The sequence below is a fragment of the Squalius cephalus genome, assembly GCF_949319135.1.
Source record: "Squalius cephalus genome assembly, chromosome: 7".
NCBI classification, from domain to species: domain Eukaryota; kingdom Metazoa; phylum Chordata; class Actinopteri; order Cypriniformes; family Leuciscidae; genus Squalius; species Squalius cephalus.
The window spans coordinates 19257855-19285281 of record NC_137128.1 but is presented as its reverse complement, the minus strand read 5'-3'; the positions used below and the strand labels follow the sequence as shown (position 1 = coordinate 19285281).

At 38.5% G+C, this 27427-nt stretch overlaps 1 protein-coding gene across 1 annotated transcript; it reads left to right on the top strand.

The window, feature by feature from the left end:
- Window positions 1-243: 243 nt before the first annotated feature.
- xpr1b (xenotropic and polytropic retrovirus receptor 1b) lies at window positions 244-26319 on the top strand. The gene is made up of 15 exons (XM_079877177.1): window positions 244-833; window positions 8459-8510; window positions 15927-16028; window positions 17649-17869; window positions 18136-18285; window positions 18451-18534; window positions 18626-18707; window positions 18892-19088; window positions 21348-21527; window positions 21669-21834; window positions 21934-22128; window positions 22375-22535; window positions 22661-22800; window positions 23107-23328; window positions 26158-26319. The coding sequence occupies exons 1-15, from the start codon at window positions 765-767 to the stop codon at window positions 26210-26212; spliced, it is 2076 nt and encodes a 691-aa protein (XP_079733303.1). The 5' UTR covers window positions 244-764; the 3' UTR covers window positions 26213-26319.
- The last annotated feature ends 1108 nt before the right edge of the window (window positions 26320-27427 follow it).

Genomic DNA, 27427 nt, shown 5'->3' with positions numbered 1-27427 from the left:
AATATTTAATTGTTTATCAGATTTTAGCAACCTAAAATGAATGAATTAACGATTTAATACATGATACGTACATTAAAAAAAAAAACAATTTAACGGACAAAAGTGATCTTGTAGAGTAATAGGTGAGTGGACAGCACAGCAATATAACAAGGCAGTGCTGCTTTGTAGATTGAGCCTTGGACTCGGTTGAGCAACATGTCACTCACTCAGCCTAGATAACTTACGCTGTAACGAACTATCAATGATAAACAAGCTGGTTTACGTGACGCGCATTCAGATGCACTTTCATCCGATGAGAAACGTTTTACCTATCGGCCTTTTGTTAAGCTTAACCTGCCCTTGATTTCGCACTTCTATAATTCACAGTAATTATTTTAAGAGGCATGAGTGTTCATACCGCGAACTGGAAAACATCCTCTCTGCGGTGACGTGCCGTGACGTCATTCTCCGACAGTGATGGCTGCCGCTGGAGCTTCAGCCTCAGATATCAGGCAGAAAAGACCTCTGTCTGGAGCTCCTGCAGCCCAATAAACCACTGCTACCAGCGTCCCGCAGTACTTGAAAAATCACCTGAGGGGCTAATGAGGAACACTGGGGTCGGCTGTTTGAAAATATCGCAATATTTCCCCTGAATATGTGTCTCGCGGAGCAGCGAAAACCAGCCGTTAATCTGAGGGTGATTTTCTGCTCGCGATGATTCACTGGTAATTTTCCAGCAGCGCGAGACTCTCCTCAGACAAAAAACACCAAGAAAATTCATAAAAATGAAATTTACCGAGCATCTATCTGCCCACATCACCCCGGAGTGGAGGAAACAATACATTCAATATGAGGTAAGAGATGAATTAAAGCAACGTTGAGCTATTTTACATCAGACAGTTTCCCTTCAGCTCATTGAACCTGTCGAAAACAAGTCACCTGTCATTATAATGTAATATTCAAACGAAAAACGAAAGATTTGTGTGATTAATAATAACTGCAATATCTGTTCAGGGTTAGTCTGTAACCGAAAGCTAACAGCTGATAGCCTTTAAAGCTAATGCGAGTCTGTATGAGCAGCAGAGATGCAGGTGAATGAGTCCAGAGATGTTTCGCACTTATCGTGTTCAGCTTTATTAATATAGTTATAATAGAAAAATCCTGAACCAACAGAAGGACTAAACGATAGTTTCAAGTTCATCAAACGAATACCCCGCTATTAAATCCACTCAATTCCACGATCTACTGATGTTATTGTTGTTTCACAAAAATCTCTAAATCTTGGACATTAAATTATGTTTTTGCTTCAGATCTGGAAATATAACGGATGCATCCTTAATACTATGATTTATATTATATTATATTAAGATTATTGGGTAACCTAAACTTAATATTTGAGAATGAACAGAGTGAACAACTAAATCAAGCTCATACCAATGACCAAAATCTAGCATTGTGTTAGATGAATAGTACTGAAAATCTACATTTTTAATCTCTACTTCATGCATAAAACATTTAGGAATGGCTGTGTGCATATGTGTTAATTTTCATTTTTTCGACATTGCCTTGCAGTTTTTATCCATCTTGATTTTCAGGTCTGTATTTTCTACAGGAGACATTCTCTCAAAACAAACATATATGATGGTGATACAGAGCTTCAAAGAGCAATGCTTAGCAGACTACATAATTTCATTATTTCACATGAGAGCATACGAGGCAGTTTTCTTTGTCTCCGACAGTGGACTGGGTTAGAGTTGACAGGGCTTTAGTGTACTGCAGCTCCTTCAGGGTTTAATGGCCTACACATAATGAGATTATTGCCTTCCTCTTGGACATTCGCTAATTAATTAGACATCATCCCTTTTTGAGAGTGGTACACGGCGGATTGTACGATCTTGAATCAAATATAAATAATGGTGGAAAATCAACTGGTGAAGGATTTGTTTTCTACGCCACACTTAGACTTTATAATGCTATCTCACCTGCCTTCGTTTTGATCTTGAGGACAATTTGTTTTTCTCCTCTCTTGTTTTGCCCACTGTGGCTGGACGTGAATGTGTTGGTCTGTTATGTTCTGTGACCCTTTTTTGTGTCTCACAGTCTTAACAAAGCTGATGTCAGCTTATTTAGAGATATGAGCGTTTTATGCTGATTTTCGTGTTTTGTGTGGGCTATCACATGATTCCTGACGCTCGGAAAGAGAAGTGAGAGGAAAGCTGTGACCCTAATGACACATTACAAGGTTTCAGACTAACTGTTTTCACTAGGAGTGCTGTAGCCCCTAACTGATTTTTTTTTTAGGAGCACAGGCAGTAAATGTAGGGGCACACCTTAAATCAACCTGCAACCCAGTTATTCACAGCCCCCCCATTTGGACTGTATTACTGACAAATGCCTTGGTGACAAATAGACATGAACGTACATAAATTACTGTGTGCAGGGTTATTTTAAGTTCACAGGGCTCCAGTCCAGACTAACATTTGAGGGCAGCGGCATCGGAGCCACGGAGTTCTACAGAAAGTATTTGGTAGCACTGAGAGGCTGGCAATAAAGCACTGAGCTTAATTTGAGGTGTAGATAACATTAACTTTATTAGCATTCATAATGTCTTAATATTAATTCAAAAGCAAAACGAGTGAAAAAATAGGTATTAGGGAGTGAAAATTGTGTGCGCAGCCACCTAATGGTTACAATGGTAATTTAGCCTAATCCTTATTTTATTTTATTTTTAAATAAGTGCGAGTTTTCCTACATCTTGAAACTTTTAGTTATAAATGGGGACACTCTTTGAAGGATGAACAAAAAATGTTTAGTCATCACAACAAAAATAACATTTAAATTTGATGATATAGTTTTGAAATGCTGGAAAAAGATAGGCCTACACGTAGTCGTAAGCGTTTGACTATTTACGTCATAATACCATAGTTAATGTTAGTGTTACTACATTAAATCCATGGTGAATGTTGCTAATTTGTGGACTGAAAGCCTTCTATAAGTGTTTCTCCTGGTTTCCACGTCAGCACTGTTTGATCTGATATCAGTGGTTTAAAACCGAAAACTCCGTACCGAATCTGAATGTTTCTCATTGGATCTCGCAGAAATTTTATTAATTCTGTGGCGAATTCAATGTATTTCTTCACTGGATCTCCCAGCGCTGTAGTAATGGTGACGCGTGATTGAGATCGGCCCTCGACTGGCGAGTAGCTCACGCCGCTGCACTGTCTATTGATCCGAAGAAATAAACGGTCCGTGAAGCACAAATGAGTAGCGTGGTTTCATTCCGCTTTCATTTCGTTTGCCATTTGATGCTGGGCAACGTTGTGGTCGTGCCAGCGCGACCCATATCAAAATTTGGTCGCACCGGCAGGAAAAATGTTATAAGTCTGGAGCCCTGAACATTCTATACTTTTTCCGGTTAAAGAAGTGCGTCATGCAAGTATCTAAAGTGCACTTTTTTGAATTTTCAGTGTGAAAACACTACTCGCACTATACTACAATACGACATAGAATAGTGCACAAGCACGCAAATTGCTCTTTCAAAAAGCCTGCTGAAGTCAAAACTAGAGGCAAGGACCTTTTCTCAGTCATGGTAATGTTGTGAATGCTGGCCTGCTGGTAGAACAAGTAAACATCCCTGATGCTGCCGTCAAGGCCACGATCCCTCTGAGCTCATGTTTTCTTACAGGATTTTGTTTTTGCAGCAGACTTGACTGTACTATACACTGCAGAACTGCATGCAATTTGGACATCACTTTTTGAACAACATTAGTTTTTTTTATTTTATTTTTTTTTTGCAATATTTGACCAGTCAGATCGTTCTCTGCTCCAGCGCCTCTGTTTTTCTGTTTTGTTTGCATTCTCCATTCAGTTGTGAAAGATAAGGTGCATCTCAATTTGTGTGGCTATGCACTGTTCTATGCCATTTATTTGTATGAATAGTAGTGCTGCCCCCAAATAGTCGACCAGACGTTAGTTGATGAGAAGAGGTGTGGTCAACCAAATTTTAATTGGTCGCAGAAAAAAAAAACCTCCACAGGAAATGGTGAAGTCATGCAGTCCATGACGAACAGATAGTTAGCACAGTCCATGTGATAATTATGTCAGACAGAAGATCCAAACTGTGGATAATTTTGAGAGGGTTAAGAATAACCCAAAAAAAGTGATCTGCAAACTCTGCAGGCAAACAAACGTTCACCTATCATTCATCAACCTCAAACTTACATGGCAGCTTGCTATAACGTTAATCCAGATACATGTGCGCTATTATTGCATATCCAAATGTTGTTCGTGCGGAGTGTGGAAGCTAAATAATCCCCCCCCCCCCCACCCAGGATATATTTAAGTAATTGAATTAATATCATAAACATGCGAATAGTCCATTGATGGCTTAAATAGACTTCTACCAGTTGAGTAGGAAACTCTTTGGATGGAGCAGCCCTAAATAGTGAGCGTGTTCCCACTGAAAATTCCAAGAAGGAATTATTTTTTTTGGGATATCATGAACACCTAGACACAATATCATGTGATGAGTTAGAGGAGCTTGATGGGCAGCAATTGTTTCCTTGTCAATATCTCGTGATGTAACGATGAGGCATAACAACTAATATAGAGCAAGCCAAATATTGATATGTTGTTATTGATTTGAGTTCCACTGGCAAAGTTACTGCCTCTCTCACTTCTCACTGTTTCTCCACTGTTGTATGACCTTTCACCTAGTGCGTCGTATAAAGGCGAGTAAAATACCCTCCTTCCACAATATCATTGTAGTTTTCCATATTAAGTAAAATCTTAATAGTAATTGAAAAGCATGCTGTTGAATAAAACAAATCGTTATAGCCTAGGACATCCATGTTTAAGCCGGCATTATGAATTAATAATAAAAGGCATTTTTCCTACACTGATTTTAGCTTCTGATTTGAACTCTCTGTTTGAAGGGGCATGTCTGTGAGAGACTTCAGTGTAAACGCCCACTGCTGTGATTGGCTGACATCTTTGCATATGAAATAGCTAATTATTAGATGTGGAACTCTCTCGAAAACTTTTAGCACGTTTTTTACTATTACTGCTCTTAAGTTTAACTAATGGTAAAATATTTCAACGTGAATTAACCCTTTAAGACACAACCGACTGTGTTTACGCAAATGCTCACCAAGCATTTTGGCATATTTCTGTGTGTATTTGACACCTTTTCAGACACCTGGTAGAACAGTTAATGTAGTGAAGCAATTTAAGCCGCACATAACAAATTGTCCCGCGAGTTTTGTGTTATCTGATCGGCTCTTCTGATTGGCCTTTATAGAGACAAACTTCAGATCAAACTTTTTAAAGCTATCATCGGCCAATAACTATTGTAGCCCGATCAATCGGAACACCCTTAGTCAATGGCCTAAATTATAGCTCTGCTTAACACTGTCAATCCCTCCTGAAATTGCGATGATTAACAATAACAATAGCAATGTCACTGTCTTGATTTACTGATGCATAAAACAGCAATAAACTAGCCTAATTCAGAAATGGTTATCAGTTTGTATTGGATGTCTAGCTAAAGTACTTATAAAGAATAATTTGGCCTAATGTTTCCCCACACAAAAATAATTTATAATGTAGGCCTAAATTATGTTTCTAATTTGTTATGATTTCTAATTTCTGTTGATGAATTCTAGTTCTGTTAATCAACATTAACCCTCTGGGGTCTGAGGTGTTTTCTGGCCCTGGAGGTGCTCTGACATTTGTGCTTATTTCTGTTACTTGTGACATTTTCATGGCTAAAGTCTGATTACACTGTATTCAGCACAAACTCTGCTACAATAATATATCAGCAGCATGTATGTAAAAGTTTGTAGTTTTGAGATAATGGCATTTATGCGTGGTTTGTGAAAATACAAAAATAAAAAAAAATCACTGAAATAAGGCCATGAAACCCATACTGATTATTTCTTCACAAGACTTTTGTGAAGTTTGTTGGGGATATTTGGGGATATTTAATTGAATTAATCAATCAACGATACCATTGATCAGCATTACCAAACGTGGACGTTCCACTATAAACAAACATTGATGTATTGTTTTTATTTATTACTGTGAAGCTGCTTTGATACAACCTATGTTGTGAAAAGCGCTATATAAATAAACTTGACTTGACTTGACTTGACTTTTGAAAATTGTATCACGTAGCCTAGAATATTTGCTCCAAAACTATGTGAAAATCATCCTGACTGCTCATTCAGATAAGACAATATATTGATTTAAAAATTGTAAGACGTGTTTTGTGTGAGAAAGCTTTATGCGGGAGGTGTGATCACATCATTAATATGTAAGCTTTTCACACCTGAGAAAGACAAAGACCCTCCCCTAACGGCCCTATTAGGAGCTATCAGGCCCTATCATTCTGATCAACCTTGCACAAAGAATGAGGAGATTTAAAAAATAATGGCTTTTTGATTGTTTGGATTTATTTACAACACAACATAATCCAAAGATACAAAACAAATGACAAAAAAGCACTTATTGAAAACAATGATCCAAAGGCAGAGACCTTTGTGCCATTCCTAAAAACATTGTACATACCTTTCATTTCCAAGGTGTTTGATTTTCACTTTACCATGTTCATGTACAGAGACTCATGCGAATGTTGAAGTCAGCAGGACTCAGTGGCATCTGGTCCCTGAAAGAAAAAAAAAAAGTGAATACTGATATCAAGAGAAAGGCCTGCACGATTTTGGGAATAAATTTTAGATTTTTCTGGTTAAAATTGCTTTTTAAAATTCACAGAATACACACACACACACACACACACACACACACACACACACACACACACACACACACACACACACACACACACACACACACACACACAATGTTTCCAACAATATATAATATAATGAACACCAGGTTTGTTGTGCCTTGTAGGCATAGGCTATGCGCAGTGCTGCATAAAATAATAATAACAATAACCTATAGCAGCCTATAAATCTTCCAAAAGATTTCAGTAACTACGCTAGAGAAAAATATATTGATTATCATATGTTACTTCAAATGTTTCCATTCGTTATGATGATATGAAATGAGATAATAGTAAAAACATGAAGCCGTTTGGTGCGTTTTGCTTTTCAAACGCGATCACGCACCAAAATATGAAACATTATGGTTACGTTTGAGCAGATATCCACAAACACAGTAACAGTAAACACGGGTCTAAATATTATAATATTCACCATATATCTAGCAACAGTTCAACTGCAATGTGAAGTTTATGCAACAATAACAAACTAATATGTAAGAATTTCTTACCTTACATATTTCTTGTCTTCAAATCGCGTTCTTCTTAGGTAAATCCAATGTAAGCTCACGGCGCGTCTTTCAAGCTCGACGAAAAGCAGAGACTTGTGAAGTTTTTTCGTGCTTTGTTTTTGAGGTAACGAGCACGTTCGCGTTCCATGTGGAGATTTGCATGTGAATCTCTTTTGCGCACGTGGTCAAATTAAAAATGAGCAAGCGTTTGAGATACTGCACATCTTGTTGGTTTTATACAAATTACTTAAACAGAGAATATTTGTTTTCAGTTTGAATCCGATCATTTAAAAGTACACACTTAAATGTTTATAAAGGTATATGGCTCATAAATGTGTGACAAGTGTTCGCTGAGTTTTGTTTGTTTATAGACGTGCTCAAGAAAAAAAAGTTCACCGCGACGGGGAGGCAGAAAGCACACCCTGTTTAATTTCTTTATTTTACAAAAGCACAATGTTTTGATTTGATTGTAAGTGGACACATACAAAAGTAGAAATATCACAGATTCTTTTTTTATATTTCTTTTTTCTGTATGACCATAAATGACGGAGTAATTTAAGTTTATTGTGCTACAATGTGAAGAAAATCCAGCAAAATGCGCGGGTGCGTTTGCCGACCCCAGAGGGTTAATAGGAGAGGTTAAAACATAAAGGGAAATAATCAACACTTTTGGTTTTGTCATGATTGTGCAGCCCTAATTTGCAGTTTAATTTTTCTGTCTTAAACTATACAGCGATTACTCCCAAAAATGGGCATATTATAATTCATACACATTAAAATTTGAAGTGATGTGAAATTGTGTGTGTTTTAATATAAAAAAAATTGATCTCAGATTTAAAACTAGTATTGGCCAATCAAATAGTTCATCCCTGCAGAATTGCGGCGAAGCCATTGCTTTGTCCTTCTTTTTTTCTTTTTAAAGGACATGATGTGTTTCTTAGGGGATATCTGATTCTAGTTTCGGACAAAGTTAAAAACACCCATTTCCTCTATTATTCTTGTAGTTTTAGTGCTTCCTCTTCTGTACTCAAGAACTCATGTCTTTCTTCTCACTCCGTCTGTATCCTGGCAGAGGTTCCCTCGTCAGTCAGCACGGGCACAGTGCCAGTCACATGCTGCTGTGTAATATGAAAGCCAATTGTCTGACCTCTGGAAATGGTGTTTCATATTCTTCTCTTCTCCACAGGCTTTTAAAGAAATGTTGTACTCCGCCCAGGATCAAGCCCCATCAATGGAAGGTAAATGCATATGTGACCTATGTATGTCTGTTTGCATGCAAAAACGCAACTTAGAAATCAGCTCATAAAATGAACAATAAAGTCTAATTTCTGGGACCACTAAATGGAATCACAAAAATAAAGCTTTCAATCAGGTCTCCAGGCTTCCCATGTCACTTTGGTCAGTCAAACAAATACAGATAGGCCCTGTCCCAAATGGCACCCTAAGCCCCCTTAGCAATTTTGTGACCTACTGGTGCTTTGACTGTCTGGTAGACATTTGTTGCCTCGTTGTGAGCTTGGCAGAAGTTCATATCAAGGTTGCATGGTGGCCACAATGGAGGAGCTCGTGAGCGCACTTATGAAACCTAAAATGACACATGGTAGACTCTACGGGCTTTTAGACTTCATCTGGATTCAAGAATGTAAGTGTACATGAAGTGTAATATTGATTGGTTAGAATCTAGCTTGTATAGGATCAACTATTTTAACAGAATTACCCAAATCACCTTTAAGGGCTGTGCTTAGACTTTGTTTAGAGCTATATCTAGTTCATAAACCTTAACAAATATATCCAGAGCATATACACAATAACTTATGTGACTTACTAGTGCAATCCCATCTTCCTCTTCCATATCATTGTCAGAGTACAATGTAAACACCAGCATCTGTTGGTTTACAATCTCTTTTTAAATGAATCAAGTAGTTTATGGTGGAAAAGTTAGGGTTTTCTGTCAGGTTAGTTAAACCCCTTAGTTTGATCATATTAGACAGTGGTTCTCTATCTATCAATGTTGTCCTGAGTTGGTTTTACCAAACGCTCATTTAAATGAGATCTAAATCAGTAATCAGTAAAAATCAATGGTGGTTTTTTAAAAGAGGAAGGGCAAAGTTTCACCTCAGGTTAGCAAATTTAAGATGTCATGGTTCTATCAGATAACAGCAGAGCACAGGGCTGAGTTTGCATCATTGCGTCACTATCTCAGATTAGCACACGGTTATAAAGGAGAACTCTTTATAGGTTTGATACTTTACATATAAGACTATCAGGTTTCATATTAAGATTGGTAAATACATTAGGTGCCATGAACTACAATGAAAAATACTTTTAAAAGTATTATGTAATCTAGATTAATTTTTTCATTTTTTTTTTTTAACTTTCAAGTTGTATAAGTTGTTAATGCATTATGAACCAATGTGAATTAACCATGTAATATTTATACATTTCAGTTTGTAGTATTATATTAACAGTAATTAGATTTAAAAATAAACGTTAAGCTGGATTAATAAATGATATAGCCTAATAGTTGTTAAAAATGGTCAAATATTAGGGCTGTCACTAACGATTATGTTGGTAATCGAGTAAGCGGTCGATTATTTTGACGATTAATCAGTTAATCAGATAATTTATTGTGTGGTAATAAGAATAGACCTAAGCAAACAATATGTGTGTATGAAATTTACAACCCGCACAATCTGAAGTTGCTTTGCTTGCAGTTCACTTGTGTTTGTACAAAAACAAGCACCTGTTAGTGTCTCTGCTGCTCCGAGCTTCTGTGTTTGACTTCACCCATATGTTTTCACACAAAAAAGCTTTGTTTTTGGTTCAGTTTGTGCAGTTTCAGCAGGTACAGCATGTTCTTTTATGTCTTTTGCTTGCATGTCAGAAATGCAAGGCCTGAGCAAGTCTCATCTCAGGAATGCATATGCGCCACCGATAACTATACTTTTTTTAAGTATGAATGCATTGTGATACTAAGAAGATTATGTTCAGTGCCTTTACATTACATTACATTTACTTTGGGTCATTTATGGAACTAAGGACATCAAACCTTTGCCCAACTTCTATTAATTGTTTATTTGTTGTAAATGGCTTCTGGTGCATAATCATTAATAGCCTCCATCTAGTGATTGCTATTCCCTCTTAAGGTTCCCAAGATCAAGCTAGCCACAGATTCTTACTAGTGCCTGTTGTTCTTTGTTGGTGGCGGATTTAACTTTACTTTAAAGTCCCTGTAAAGTCGAAATTAAGTATGTGTTCTGAGTTTGTCACACCACAGAATAATGTGTTATTAGCCACCCAGCCAAATTTGAATGATAAAAAAAGCAGCCACGTAAATAAAATAAGCGATCAAAATCTTGAAAAAATTAGCAGTCATCTCTGCTCTGAAACGCTGGGGGCGTGTCCGCTGGCTGCGCTGAAACCACGCCCACTCGCGGGAAAGTTGACTCGCGGGCAGCGGACACGCCCTGCAGATGGTGGCACCAGTTATCGGCGCGACGGGAGGATGAACGCCGAGGCGGGAGATAGTCGGCTCGGCCCCATTCACCAGTAACAGCGGATTATCAGTGAATTCCAGTTGTCTCCGACGAAAGTTTATAAAACTATCCTGTGTAAAATGATCACTACAGAGGCAGGTGTTGGCGGTGATCCTCAGCTCTCCTCTCCATCAAGGTGGCTCTTCACAAAATTAATCCACCTCTTGTTGATATGATCGTTGTTTGTAAATTTAAATAAGGACACCGATCTGTTTTGTAAGTGATCGCATCCAGGTAATACGCATTTCCGTGACGAAGGCATAGCTAGCTAGCAAACTGTAGGCTGTAGTAACTAATACTGACAGTAACTCGCGATTGAGCGGCAAACTGATCGGGGAGGGGCCAGCCTCAGGGGCTCCAGTGCGTCATCAAGTAGGGGCGTGTCCAGGAGCTCAGGGGCTCCAGTGCATCATCGAGCCCCCGTTTTAGCCCCGCCCAAAAAATCCGGAACACAGCAACGGCGAAAAACTGTTTAACGTCTAACTCCACAATTCAGTACTTCACAGTTCACAGTCTTTGTAATATGTTTTAGCAATACATTTCTAACATTTATAATGTGTTTAGAATTTTTTTTTAGAATTGCCTTTACAGGGACTTTAAGTATCAGATATTCAACAAAAATCAGCAAAACTCCCAGTGGCATCACACCATGTTATAGAACCATTATATTTGACTATCATCAGACCGTTTTCACAATCAAAGTCCACAGTATTTCTCAAACAGCTAAATAGTTATGCCTCAGTGTCTTTTTGGTTTGTTCCAACCTGTCTTAATACCAATAACTGGAAATGACAAATCCTGACCTGAAGTCAGTGTAAAGATGCCTCACTACAGTGAACATGTGAAGCATAGGCCTAGTTGTTCTTGGCACAGTGTGTAATTTAATTGCTTTGTCAGAATATAATGTCTAAACTGGGGTGATAGAGAAAAACTTTGTCTATTAGTTCCCCGGGCTCAGCGCAAGGCCCACAGCTTATGGAAAACTTATAGAGGACTGTTCGAGCGCTCAGATAAGCAGTGATTTACATCCAAAGGTTACAACACACGCACACACACAAAAACACGCACGTCCAGATGCTCATTTTTCCTACAACAGTGCTAAAGCTCCCAGAGAGCCATAAACCTGCATACTGAGTGTTTTTCTAAGCTGTGGGATGATGGTAGTTGTGATTATCTAGAAATAACTATAATCTTCTGTCAAAGTTTGTGGTTTTTCTGGGTGGTGATAAGTGTAGTTAATGGGATTGTTTAAGTAAAGCTATGATTTTGGAGGGGAAATTGCATGACCAGGGTTTTTCGTTAATAAGATGCTGATTTTTTTTGATGACGGATATGAGAAAGGGCTGATAGTGCAGGTGTTTGAAGTCATAAACCTCTAATTTTAAGTGTTTTGCGTACAGTTGCGTGAGCGATTATGCCCATCTTTATTTGTCAGTACTTCAGTGTTCAGAGTGAGATCATGGTCTCTAGATTTCTTAATGGAGATTTCATCCTAGTACACAAGTACATTGCAAAATCCCATTAGTAGTTACTGTTCTCATAAAAATATATCAGTACTTGCATTACAAGTAGAATTTCAAATAAATATGCTAATTTAAGGCAGAATGTTGTAAATGTAACATTTTAACAAAATATTATTGTCAAATTTGTCAACCCTGTCAATGTTGCTCTCCATCTGTGTTTTTCTTTGTTTGTTTGTTGAAATAATTTTTCATTACTGTAAAGTTATGCAATTGAAGAAGGTTCTGCATGCACAGCTCATACACCCAACTAATCAATAGTGGCATTAGTTGTCAATGATTTGTATTGTCATTTTTATTGATTAGGTGTGGCAGCCCTAGTTTTAGCTGAGTTTAATCACAGACCTGGAATGACGAAAGAATCAGGGTTTTTCAGTGACTTTTTGCTGATGTTGTTATCGGCCAGTAATGTAAAAATGGCCATTTGGCAGATATATCGATCTATCACTAGTCAAAAGTCCATAACTGTTGTGTGCTATTGGTCTAAATAATCACAGAGGGTCCTTCTCCAAGGTCATGCATTCCCTGGAAGATTTCAGCTCAAAAGTTCTCAAGTACAGAGACACTGTAGTTTATTTTCTCTCTCAGGAGCTCCAGCTAGAAGGGAGAGCTGTGTATGTTAATCCCTGCCGAGCTGATATGAAACTGAGCCGTGTGTTTGCATAGCAGGCCAGACACAATGACCCTGCTGAAGGTCTCACTGGGGAGGGTTACCTAAACCAATACAGAGAGGGACTCCCTGCTGTAGAGCTGGAGTAATCCAGTATTAACACAGGATCAGATCAGATCAGATCAAACAGTTTGTTGTGAGAATAACCCAGAATCTTCTTAACCCTTTCACTTCAAAGTGTTGAACTCGCTAAACCTCATATGGCCATCATAACCCAAAAGAATTCTTACATGTTTACTTGAGGGTTTTATAGTAACTGATAAGTGTCATGTGATAAGAAAACTGCATGCTCAGATAATTTTTTAAACACTTGTGACTGCCATGGTTTAGTACTTTGATCAGGGAAGCAGTTCCTTATAAATCTTATCTACCTAATAGAACTTGCACATCAATGAATCATTTGAAAAACATTGTAGCTAATTTATGAACAAAGCCTAATAAACCGCTGTCGGTCAAACACTGTTTGTTTTGGAAGTGTAGGATTATGGGCTGTTTTGTGAGTGTAGTGTTTCAAGAATCACAGCTGGGAGTCACATTGTTTTAGTTTTGTCAGATGATGGTGTTCTTCAAACACACCTGCCACAGTACTTGAGCTCTGACAGATGAAACATGAGCAATATTGTGTGTAAAGTAAACCTCCCTCTCCCTCCTCACCTCGCATTGTGGATTCTACACACATTGTGAGCCCACTCATGTAACGGTTTTCTCGCCGTTTGCCTCCTTGTTTTAAGAGTTACACTTAAAATGTATCTGTACGCCAGTAGCCAGGTTTCCATCCAAAGTTTTTTTTTGTTTACCGATGTAGCTGATGGAAATGCTAATTATTGATAAAATTTTGCAATTTGTCGATACAATCTTTTCCCGTTTAAATTCTATGTCGATACTTCAAATGCCGTGAATGAATGAATAATGCAGTGTGGTTGAGTAATTTTGATTACGACTGTATGTGACCCGTGCTGGCAAAATGAGTCAGAATGCGCACAGGCTAATTTCGGGCTACAGGCAAAACAAGTCAAAAATGTCAATTTTGGTCGAATTTGAAGTTTTGACAAAAATGAGTTCAGTAAGCCCTCGTCTAGCGATCCCAATGCTCCAAATAGCGATTAAACGTCTAAAAGTTTCTTTATTTGTGTTTTCTGAGAGGAGTACTTTTCCTTTGTCCATGAAAATTGTCGTTTTTCTCTGCTCGCTTCTCGGCGACTGGCGCTTCCTCTCAGCACAAGTGTGGCATCGTTTTAAAGCGCAGCATTCCAGCTTTGTGAATATTCATGGCGAATTCTCAGTGGCATTAGTCTGATCCAATGAAATGTGATTTTCAAACTCATGCTGATGTAAACAAAACGATCTTGCTCGTGCTGACTGACAGATCCGAAGCGTGCGCACAGGCGCATCAGACATACACATATACAGGGTTTGGAACCGAGAATTGGTTCTTAGACAGAACTGGTAGTGTTTTTTTTTTTTTTTTTTTTTAATACCGGAACCGTGTGAAATTGCTAAGTTTCATTTCTGAAAACGGTTCTATGCGACAAAGGATGACGTCATTGCTCACTCCATTTTATCGGTAAAAGGCCAATTGGATGAAAACCGGCTGGAGACAGTAAATTTGGTAAACCTTTTTTTTTTTTTTTTTTAGCGCATATTCACTTTGTCAATGATGAAACAGCGCAAAAACTGGATGGAAACTTGGCTAGTGTGAAACTCACAATTTAGGAGGCAATGCTCCCAGTTTAGGTATTTCAAGCCATGAGTCATTTTTCCAAGTCTGAGAGTCCTGAGATAGTGATTCATTGTCTGTCCGTCTGGACAGTATCAGCCAGACTTACTGTCATTGCGCTCTGTGTTTTGTCCCTCGGAGAGGAATATCATGCAGTTACGTCTCTATGGTGTCAAAAGTATTTACAGTCAACAGAAACTTCACATGCCCTCTAACTGTAAATGTTTGAAGCCATGACCCATGAACTGTTATGATTATTGTGATTTAAGACCAAATTGACTTAATTAGCCTTGACTCTTGGTTCTCAGACTAAGGATTTTGGAAAGACATGACGCAGAATAATTATACAGGGATTCCATGAAGTGTTAGTTTACCCAAAAATGAACATTCAGTCGTTTTACTCGCCCTCATATCGTTCCAAACCTGGACAGACTTCTTTCTTCTGCAGAACACAAACGATGTTCAAAAGTTTGAGAAAATGTAATACTTTTATTTAGCAAATTTAACTTGTTAAATTGATCAACAGTGACACTAAATACAGTGTTACAAAAAAATGGACACACAAATGCTGTTCTTTTGAACTTTCTATTCATCAAAGAATCCTAGAAAATGATATATCATGGTTTACACACAAATATTAACTTGTGTCCTGGTAATTCAACAAGATTACCACAAGATGAATTGATTATTGTTGGTGTGAAAGAGTATCCCCAATAGCTTACAGCCTCAAAAGGGTGTAATCCAATGTTCGCAACCTGGCTTATGACGTTATTTGATTCATGCTGTTTTTGTCCCTTATTTTAATCAGGTTTAACTCGCAAAAAAGTTAATTCAAATCTTCTCTAAATGCTTGAGCCAAACTCATGTCCTTGAGATCTCTTGCAAAGAAATTGTGATCTGGACAAGAATAGTATATTCTGTGGGCAGTGTGCAAAAATTGCTACGTTTTAGCAAGTGATGTTTCAGATCCAGAGAACATATTGACAAGGCCCAACATGAGAACCTGAGGTACTGCTCTGTAAAAAGAGCTCTGCTTGTTTTCTCCTTCCCTCAAATATACGCACAACCTCAGGCCTTTGAGCTGTGAGACAGAACAATGTTTTCCACAGGTTTCTTCTTTCCCTATGTTCAGTATATTTCTTGCTATCGCTCTCCTATCTTTTTCTTTGTTTTTCCTGAATTGCATTTTCACATTATCTTCTTGCTTTTAGTCACAGATGAAGACACTGTCAAGAGATACTATGCCAAGTTTGAGGAGAAGTTCTTCCAAACATGTGAGAAGGAGCTGGCCAAAATCAACACTTTCTATTCAGGTAACCATGTGTAAACACTAGACTTGTTTGAGGTAAAGCTCACTGTTTGTGTCTGCTCCCTGTTGTTTCCATTTTTTGTCATTAGTATTTACAGTGACAGATTACCCATCACACAGAGATTTAACTTTTTGAAAACAGACAGTAAAGCTCCTGATTCAAAGCCAGGACTGCCATTAAACCAGGTTATTAAACCATGTTATTTTATCATATCCCATTAAATAACCACCTGCTTTCTCTTTCTCTCACTCACATGGTTCTCTTACTCTCATTTATGTCCTTGTCCAGTTGTATATTGGGTTACACTTTGTTTTAAGGTGAAGTTGTTCTTGTTACAGTGTAATTACACAAATAAGCACTGAGTAATATTGATTAACCACGTACTTATGATAGGGTTTGGGTTAGCTTGTATAATTTACTTTTATTATTATAGTAAGTACATGGAGTACGTGTCACTACGTCACCTTAAAAGAAACTGTTAGGCTCCGATCACACCTAACGCGTTTTTCAGGTTCGAAAACGCGAGGTGCACAGCACTTACCATCGCACAGAACGAGCAGTGCGCTGCGTTTTTTATGTTGCTAGGCAACCACTGAAGCAGCTGTCCTGTCAGTCAAGTAAACGTCAAATCAGCCTTTTATTAACTTTATTTACTTTCTGTTAACGTTGTGGTAGTTACGGTTCATGAAGTCGTTAAGCTCCTGTTAACCCGCGAGAGCACCACAAGTTTATCCTCCATCATCACACTCTCCGGGCGTTCAAGCAACTGTAGCTTTCATCACTAAAACGGAAGGCCCACCTCTCCATTCACTCGATTGGACAGTGGAAAAAAACGCAATGACGTCGAGCTCTTTTCCCGCTCGGAGTTGCTTTTTTTTCAACTTCAAAAACGCGAGGCGCAGCAGGCGCATAAACAGCGCGCAGAACGCTCACTGCCATAGGAATATATTGTGGCTGCTGGTGGGTTTTAAAATAGAGGCACACTAAATGTTAGCGGTCGGATCCCCTCCCAAGGAACTTTTTTAAAATGGCTTTTTGTTTGGGTCACTTTTAGACAAAAAAATTACAGAAAATGACACATTTATACAGCAAGACGATATAAATATAATTTCACTTATCTAGCCTGTTATTTGAACGCTGAAAACACCGTGAGCCTCACGTGTGTGAGTTTGTGTATCAGACAAAACCACGCTGTTCATTCACAAAGAGACACTCAGAAATAACTTATTAGCAACATGCACTGACTGGATGTTGACGTGTTTATTTCTGGTGTGTGATAAGCTGTTAGATTAATCCATATCGAGTAAAAATGTCCAGAGCTTATCATAGTTCACAACATTAATTTAATTCAATTCGATATCGTTTATCAGCCCAGCCCTAGTGGATAGTTATTTGATTTTATTCTTTGGGAAACTGATCTGATCTTGAAAAGTGGGATTCACTTCTCAGAATGAGGTGGTAGAAGGAATTGCTGACATCAACCTAAAATAAATTGTGTAGGCCAGGAAAGTAGATTGGTTACTGTTCATTTGCAATTTTGTGTTGACTAATATTTCTCTTGCTGATCATAGTTCCATCCATCCAGCTTCATTACATACATGATGTTTCCCTTTTATGACACAGAGAAGCTTGCCGAAGCACAGCGGCGTTTCGCGACGCTACAGAATGAGCTGCAGTCGTCTCTGGACGCGCAGCGGGAGAGCCGTCGAGCCACGGGCCTGCGCCGTCGCCGCGCTGTCTTCCACCTGTCGCAGCAGGAGCGCTGCAAACATCGCAATATCAAAGACCTGCAGCTGGCCTTCAGCGAGTTCTACCTCAGCCTTATCCTGCTGCAGAACTACCAGGTCTGAAAGCACACCACAATTGATGTTTGGAAAATGTATTCAAGTAATGAATTTAGATATAAAGGACTAGACGGAACCTTCTGCTCATTTACACACATGATAACTTTAATCACTCAGTTGTGTTTTTTTTTTTTGTAATTCCCGTATTATTTAATATCCAGTTTGCGTCATATTCTTTTTTTATTCTCTGATTTTTATACATTTTTAGCTGTTCTTTGACTTATAAATCAGTCTCATTTAAAGTTGTAATGGTTTCTCCCTTTCAGAATCTAAACTTCACAGGTTTTCGGAAGATTTTAAAGAAGCATGACAAGATCTTTGAGACGATGCGAGGTGCTGATTGGCGTGAGCTTCATGTTGAAGTGGCTCCTTTTTACACCTGTAAGAAGATCACTCAGCTCATTTCTGAAACCGAGGTACCGTACACGTTACAGTGAAATGACTCATTCCACTTAAACATAAAGCATTTAAAACATAAAATACTTCATCTCCTTTCTGCTTTAAAGAGGAATTGAATTTGACGGCCTGATCAAACTAGCACAGTGGTTAGTTATTCTAACAGCATGTTCTCAAATCCCCAGGCTCTTGTTACCGCAGAGCTGGAAGGAGGAGACCGACAGAAAGCTATGAAGAGGCTCCGAGTGCCCCCACTGGGAGCAGCGCAGGTAAGAACACTGTGACCTTCACTAGAACACCTTTTCATTAGTACTGTTAAAAGGACATAAACCTCTCACCATCCTGTGCTCTTTATCTTAGCCTGCACCAGCATGGACCACTTTTAGAGTGGGACTCTACTGTGGCATCTTCGTCGCTTTAACAGTCACAGTCATCATCACAGGTATATGACCTCTAATGATAGTTTGCCTTTAGTTCCTTTATCAAGTCAAATTTCACAAGGCTTCTTCTTTTCTTTACCACATCAAAGATGAATAACAACAGAAATATAACCCTGAGCTCTGAATCTTTCTCAAGGATTCAGTACTTTTGCTATTTTAACAATTTCATGTTTTGCACATCTGTAGTTGTGGGAAAACTGCTTGGTGGAGAGGGGGAGAATGTGTGGCCCCTGGTAAGAATTTATCGGGGTGGTTTCCTGCTCATCGAATTCCTTTTCTTGTTGGGCATCAACACATATGGCTGGAGACAGGCTGGCGTGAACCACGTCTTAATATTCGAGCTCAACCCCCGCAACAACCTGTCCCACCAACATCTCTTTGAGGTAACTTGTAAATCTGTCATTGAAGTTCTGAGCAGTACAGTGAATGCTATTTTTTATGTTCTGTGAAATAAAGACAAGTGGAGACTTGTGATAATATAACATTTTAAAATTACAGTTTGAAATTGTACATTTTCGGGTCACTTATTTAGTTAGTGTGGGGGTGGGAGGGGTGTAAGTGCATTTAAAATAATCAGATTGCGCACATTAAAAAAGTATTTTGACAGCTACTTTATGCTTTTATAGATTTTGCAGTGCAGAGCTTCTGTCATATTTTCTGCCTTGCTAAAAATAATATAAAATAAAAATACGGATGCAACTCAGTCAATAATTTGCATTGGTTACTGAACTTGATACGGTTTTCTAAGCAGAAATCAATAGATGTTCTTGTGATTTCGTTAGATGCGGAAAAGGTATTTGACCGCATCAAATGGCCATATTTATTTCATATGTTACATAAATATGTTCTTGGTGAGCATTTTATCAAATGGGTCAAGTTATTGTATCACAAGCCTCTTTCTGCTGTGCGAGAGTTAGGAGAGGCACTAGACAAGTTTGCCCCCTTTCGCCTCTTTTATTTGCTTCAGCGATCAAACGTCTTAGAGCAGAAGCTATAAGAATAAATACTAACATTTGTGGGTTAACGGTAGCAAAAGGCCAACACAAGATTAACCCGTACGCAGACGATATTCTGATTTTAATGGTGAATCCTGAAACATCGACCCCAGCTCTTATAGACACGATTAACAGATTTGGCATTTTTTCAGGATATATTAATTAATTTCAATAAATCATGGACAATCCTTTGGTGGATTAAAACAAATAGCCCAAACACTACCCTTTTTTCCTTTCAGATGGTTTCCTGAGGGCTTGATATAACTAGACATAAATGTTACCCCTTCCTTCGAACAGATGTAAAAGTCAAACTTTCTCCCGCATTTTGAGTGCATTCAAGTGGATATAGAAAGGTGGAATATTCTTGCTATTTCTTTGCTAGGTCAGATCTCTCTTCTGAAGATGAATATTCTTCCGAGATTACCCCCCATTCAAATGATTCAGATAAACTTCACACATAAAACCATCAGGAAATTGAATGGTTGGATTAGTTCATTTATATGGTCAGATCCGTGTGGTTTGATTAAAAAAAGTTCATCAAGCAAATTTCCTTTAATAAAACTACTTTTTCTCAATAGATTTAAATCCTTGAAATTCGCTTGCAGTAACCCTGTTATCACAATTTGTACTATCAATGTATGGCAGTCTATAAGACGCTTGGAGGATAGACCTCAGCTCACCTCAGCGTTTACTCCTATTTGTGGTAACTGACTTCCTGCTGGGGACTGTAGACTCGGGCTTCAGATTCAGGGCCTCACCTCATGGCAGGGATTATTTGATGGACACATTTTGATGTCATTTGACCAACTAGTCGACAAATACAACATCCCACGGCAGGATTTTTTCTGCTATTTACAATTAATAGACTATATTGGCTGAGGAGAGGCAGCTTTTCCTACACCTGGACAATATAAATGTTCCTTCAGATGTGTAATTTCTAAAAGAGACATGGTAAAGAATACTTAATGTACAAATCACAGTCAATCAATGGGAGGAAGCCTGGAATAATACAGAGACCCTGAGTATATGTAACTAAGTAAAAGCAACAGAACTTAAAATCTTACACGGAGCTCTCATCTCCCCCTTTCTGGGGCACAGGCTCCTCAATGTGCCCGAAATGTGAAACAGAGGAGAGAGATCTTATTCATTGTTTTCGATAGGGATTGTTTTCTTATTCATTGTTTGTAGGGAGATTCAGATTTTGGGTTGCGGTTGGACTTGCTATCTTGTCTATTAACACGGGCTGTGACCCAATGTATATGCTGCTTTTAATACATGGTGACATTACTACAGAAACATAAAAAGATGCTTTATACGTTTCTATCATTTTGTGCAAGAAAATGTATTCTTTTGAATTGGCTATCGGAAAAAAAACCTTCAATAACACTTTGGCACAGGGATGTACTTGAACATGTATCTTTAGATTACTTAAACTGTGCTTCTCTTAGTGAAGATGTCAGATTTCACAGAAGGTGGAATCCATTTTTGACATATATGGGTTTAAATATATGTTTTATGAGGTATAAATATGGAAGGTTTTTAAGTACTATTATTATTATTTTTTTATTCATTGGCGTGGTGAGCCATAACATGACGACAACCTATATATTTAAATATGCATACATTTTTCACTCTGTTTTTGTGCAGATTGCTGGTTTCCTTGGAGTTCTTTGGTGCGTCAGTATTCTGTCCTGCCTCTTCGCTGAGGACACAAAGATCCCTATACAAGTGAACCCTCTAGCTCTCTATGGGTTCTTTTTCTTCTTCCTTATCAACCCTTTCAAAACATGCTACTACAAATCTCGCTTCTGGCTGCTCAAATTACTGGTAAGGGCCAGGAGAATCCAAATACATATCACACAACAGCATTCGTTGTGGTTTTCAAAGTCACACTTTTATGAGACATTATTCCATTTCAAATTCCAGTCAAATCCTCCTCCTTTATTTTCCTCCCTTTTCTGTTCATAGTTTCGAGTGGTCACAGCTCCATTTCACAGAGTTGGGTTTGCAGATTTCTGGCTGGCTGATCAACTGAACTCTCTAGTAGTGCTTCTGATGGATCTGGAGTACATGATCTGCTTCTACAGTATAGAGCTGACCTGGACCAATTCTGAGGGGAAGCTATTGAGTAAAGGTATCCAGATGCACATCAATGTCCTTGCATTTTAATTTAATCATGCTTTTATTGGGCAGTTAATGATGACATATTAATGTGTTTTTGTTTTCAAACCAGATGGAGCGATTTGTCACTCATATTCATATGGAGTACGAGCTGTAATCCAGTGTTTGCCTGCCTGGTTCCGGTTTGTGCAGTGCCTGAGGCGTTACCGGGACACAAAGCGTGCCTTCCCTCACCTGGCCAATGCTGGCAAATACTCCACTACTTTCTTCGTGGTCATCTTTTCTGCGCTCTATAAGACTCATGAAAGTAAGCACCTGAGCTGTTACATTCTTTACCTGCAATTCTTTGTTTACCCAACATGACATTTTTTGTTTCCACTCAAAACAAGTGTGAAAGGCACTCAGGTAAAATATGGTGTATGATATTTTTTTTAGAGATTAAAAGCGGACCACACACCGAAGCTTGAGGAACGTCATGTGGCTAAACGTGCAGTCCTGTGTTCTCTTATGTCTGTGATGTTCTCTCATGTCACTACCTGTCTGTTATCATTAGGTTTTCAGGAAGGTCAGGTCTTCTTGTATATTATGATTGCCTGCAAGATCATTAATTCCTGCTACACCTTAATCTGGGACCTGAAGATGGACTGGGGTCTGTTTGACAAAAACGCAGGGGAGAACACCCTTCTCAGAGAGGAGATAGTGTATCCACAGAAAGTAAGAATAATACACACACACTTAAGTTGTCTTATTTAAATATTTTTGTAGCGAACAGACCCCTCCTCAGCATTTACACTGTGGACAGATTCGTTGTTGTTAATTTGTGTGCTCTCTTTGAACAGGCTTACTATTACTGTGCCATAATAGAAGATGTAATCTTGCGCTTTGCATGGACCATTCCGCTTTCCCTTGGGATTATGACTGCATACCCTAACATTTCTGATATTTTGGCCACTATCCTCGCACCTCTGGAGGTCTTCAGGTGAGCATACCTGCATATATCCACATGCCTGGTTTTGTGACTCATTAACCTATTCCTACCCACAACCTGTGGTTAATAGTTGACCTCTTTGATGAACATGTTTTTCATGACATAGCTATTGTGTATTTTAGCATTATTGGAACGCTATATTGGCCAATCTGAAGACATGACAATCAAGAAGCCATTTCATCTGTTTTTATTCATCAAGCCCCCATCCTCATTAATGTCTCCTTAAATTAATGGCATATTATTTTTCAGCTTGAAATAGTTAAGTAACTTACCCTCATAATCTGTCATCTGTTTCAGGCGCTTTGTTTGGAACTTCTTCCGTCTGGAGAACGAACACCTGAATAACTGTGGTGAGTTCAGAGCAGTGCGGGACATCTCAGTAGCGCCTCTGAATGCAGATGACCTGACGCTGCTGGAGCAAATGATGGACCAGGAGGATGGTGTGAGGAACAGAAAAGGAAAGAAGAACTGGAAGAGAAGCTACAGCATGTCCTTGAGAAGACCACGCCTCTCCTCCCAGTATGTGCAACATAGGACGTGCAACCACACAGACATAAATCCAGACATGGAATCCATTAAAACAAGCTTTGAACAGCAAAAGCAGCTGGCAATAGATGCAACATAAAGAAACGTCAGAGGAATCTACATAAACTGAATTTAATTTTAAACATGAAAAGATTTTGTCAGATTGGTTTAAATCTGTGGTTCTCATCCTTTTTGACCACAACAATATTAATTTGCCTGACATTCATAGTTTCTGTAAATTAGTGTGGAAAATAATTTAGCAAGTTTGCCCACTTACAAAGAAATGAAGGGTCTATAATTTTCATGGTAGGTTTATTTTAACGGATAGAGACCGAATATCAACCCAAAAATCCAGAAAAAAACATTATATAAAGGTTATAAATTGATTTGCATTAAAGTGAGTGAAATAAGTATTTGATCCCCAAGCAAAAACATTCCTTTGTACTTTGTCGAGAAGCCTTTGTTAGCAAGACGTTTCTTGTAGTTGGTCACCAGGTTTTCACACATCTCAGGAGGGATTTTGATCCATTCCTCTTTACAGATACTCTCAAAATCCTTAAGGTTTCTTGGCTGTCGCTTTGCAACTCGAAGTTTCAGATCCCTTCACAGGTTTTCTATAGGATTAAGGTCTGGAGACTCGCTAGGCCACTCCAAGACCTCAATGTGCTTCTTCTTGAGCCACTCCTTTGTTCCCTTGGCGGTATGTTTTGGGACATTGTCATGCTGGAAGACCCATCTTCAATGTTCTGGCTGAAGGAAGGAGGTTCTCGTGGAAGATTTGACGGTACATGGCCCCGTCCATCAGCCCCTCAATACAGTGAAGTCGTCCTGTACCCTTAGCAGAGAAACAGCCCAAAAGCATGATGTTTCCACCCCCGTGCTTGACTGTAGGGATGGTGTTCTTGGGGTCAGAGTCAACATTTCTCTCCCTCCAAACACAGTGAGTTGAGTTGATGTCAATTTTGGTCTCATCTGACCACAGCACTTTCTTCCAAGCCTTCTCTGAATCATTAGATGTTCATTGGTAAACTTCAGACGGGCTTGAACATGTGCCTTCTTGAGCAGGGGGACCTTGTGGGCGCTGCAGGATTTCAGTCCATTGGGGCGTAGTGTTACCAATGGTTTGCTTGGTGACTGTGGTCCCAACTGCCTTGATATCATTAACAAGCTCCTCCGTGTAGTTCTGGGCTGATCCCTCGCCTTTCTCATGATCATCATTACCTCATGAGGCCAGATCTCGCATGGAGCTCCAGACCGAGGCCGATTGATTTTTCCTTTAGTATTTCTTCCATTTCCGATTAATCACACCAACAGTTGTCTCCTTCTCTCCAAGCTTCTTGCTGATGATCTTGTTGCCCATTCCAGCTTTGTGCAGGTCTACAATCTGGTCCCTGACGTTTGACAGCTCTTTGGTCTTGCTCATGATGGTGGAGAGGTTGGAATGGAAGATACAGATTCTGTGGATAGGTTTCCACTGACATTAGGAGTACTTTCTTAAAGTGACAGGACTAATCTGTGTTTAACACGGGCACATAACCAATCTGTGGGAGGCAGAATTCTTCCTGGTTGCTTGGGGATCAAATACTTATTTCACTCGATCAAATGCTAATCAATTTACAATCTTTATATAATGTGTTTTTCTGAATTTTTGGGTTGATATTCTGTCTCTATTCGTTAACATAAACCTACCATAAAAATTATAGACCCTTGATTTCTTTGTAAGTGGGCGAACTTACAAAATTAGCAGGGGATCAAATTATTATTTTACATTTCAAGAGTCCAGAAGTATTAAGAAATGAACGCTCTTAAGGGATTCCAAACTTTTGAATTTTAAATCAATGAATTTGACTTTTCCAGTTGTTTTAATTTTCTTGGATAATTATTAATGTTAAGGATTTTTTTTCTAATTTCTATCTTATAAAATATGTTAGATCTTTGCATTACTTGTGTATATTCATTTTAAACTGCCTACAGAGTTTGAAGATTTTATTAATTGACCTGACTTCTCTAGAAATCACTTTTAAATGAAGCTGCCTCATATATACTTTTTTTTTCTAAAACCTGGGTTTTCACTTATTGAAGTGAAACAAAATAAGAAATACCTTTATTTTTATTTATTTTTAGCTTGTCGTAATGCTTTTTCTCTTCATTTTTAGTCATCTTGAGTCCCCTTTGAAAGTTTGCAGAGGCCCCCTGGTTGGGAACAACTGGTTTAGATGCTATAGCATTGTCTGAGATTCAAGATACCAAAATCAAAAAGCTTGTCCTTTTATTAGCATTGCAACTTCATCCTTAAAACACTAGATAAATCCCAGTTTTTACATGGACTTCAACACTTTGTGGCACTTTCCATGGAGAGGGTGCAAAATAGGGCTTGAAAAAAAAAAAACGTGTTTTTTGGTTTCAGATCAGTTTAACCTTCAGAATATGTTGTTTATGATATGAATTAAATGAGTAACTGTTGTAGTTTTAGCATAAAATAAGATATTTCTAAGTTTGGGCTTGTAGTTATTGATGAATGCATGTTTCCTGTAACAGAAAAATTTATGTTTTTCTTAAAACAAAAAGATTGTCAAATCTTTGAAAACGCGATTGAATTGAGAAAATGACTTGATTTGTTGTTCATTTAGCAGTTTCCAAATTTAAACTCTCTCTAAAGAACATATAAAAAAAAAAAATGCCTTTAATAAAAAGTAACGGGACATCAGGGATCCTATTTGGTGAATAAAATTGCCTTGTAAGCTTCTGAGCACCATCATACAGATGCTCTCATGATGAAAGTTTGATTAACTCAAGGATCTCTCTTTTTTTTTTTTTTCTCAGGTCGAAAGTCCGAGACACCAAAGTCCTGATAGAGGACACAGATGACGACACCTGACCTTTGCGTCCACAATGGCTTGATAAAGTGTTTTTCAAGGACCATAGACCTCAGTGAGCCTCGACTCTTCAGAAGCTATCCAATCAATCCATCACAAAGCTGCCTGACCACACACACACACACACACACACTTCTCACAACATCTCACTGACTCGTACATGCATATGAGCTCACAACAGGACACTTCTTAGTTACTGTACTGTTTTTCAATTCCTTCGTTGCTGCCTTGATCATCTTTGTGAAGATACAATATGTGGATCTTCAAGTGAATTCAAAGGACAGCGTGTCAGTTCACAAACCGCTTGATTGGACTGCGTTCATACAAATCAAACACCTGATTGTGGACACTTCATTGCAGGTGTGATCAGTCAATCGGTTTGGATACTTTCTTTCAAGACTTTAATGAGGAGGGTGTGAAGACATTCATGTAGCACATGGACTGGTTTACCCTCATTCATGAAAATGGCAATTTCTACTTTTTTTTTTTTTTCTGAATGTACATTTCATTGTTATTTATGTGAAGGAGAGATGCCTTGAACGTTGCTTTAAACCTTGGACTTTTACCCAGGACCTCTGCATGCTTTTGACCAACCCTCAGGTGGCTCTGAATGAAAAATACCAATTTGATATTTATAGTTATTAAATACTTTGCCATTCGAAGTCGATTTAAACACAAACCACCGACGTAGTTACCTAATCTAAAATGCCAAATGGGATTTATACCTCTGTTTGTTATTAAACATTTTTCTTTCATGTGTCTTATAGTCAGTCTAGTTTGAAGAGGTGCTGCTTTTGTAGACCTAGAAAGAGAAAAACCCCTTTGCTTTAAAAGTGTCAGGCTCATGTTAAGAGCTAGCCAAATATCTAAAGCATTCCTCGAGAACATTTCCTTAGCCTTCATTTTAAAGCGGACTTCCTACATATGATCCTCCTGAAACTCCATTTTGTTGTTTTTTTTAAAGTGTGAAAAACAATCATACCTTATTCTCTCGTCACATTCCACTCGAGTAGCATTCCAGGTCTCTGATCGTTTTTTATTTTAATTTCAGTCAGTGTCTTCCAGAGCAACTTCCAGACCACCTGAGGGTTTCAGAGGTTCCAGGGAGAACCGAAACCTTCCATTTCTTTTCAGATGAAGCTTATGATTGATACACGAGCACAACGAGTTTCTGTGTGAATCGTTCGTAAAACTTGTTGCGTAAATCATGATGAGAC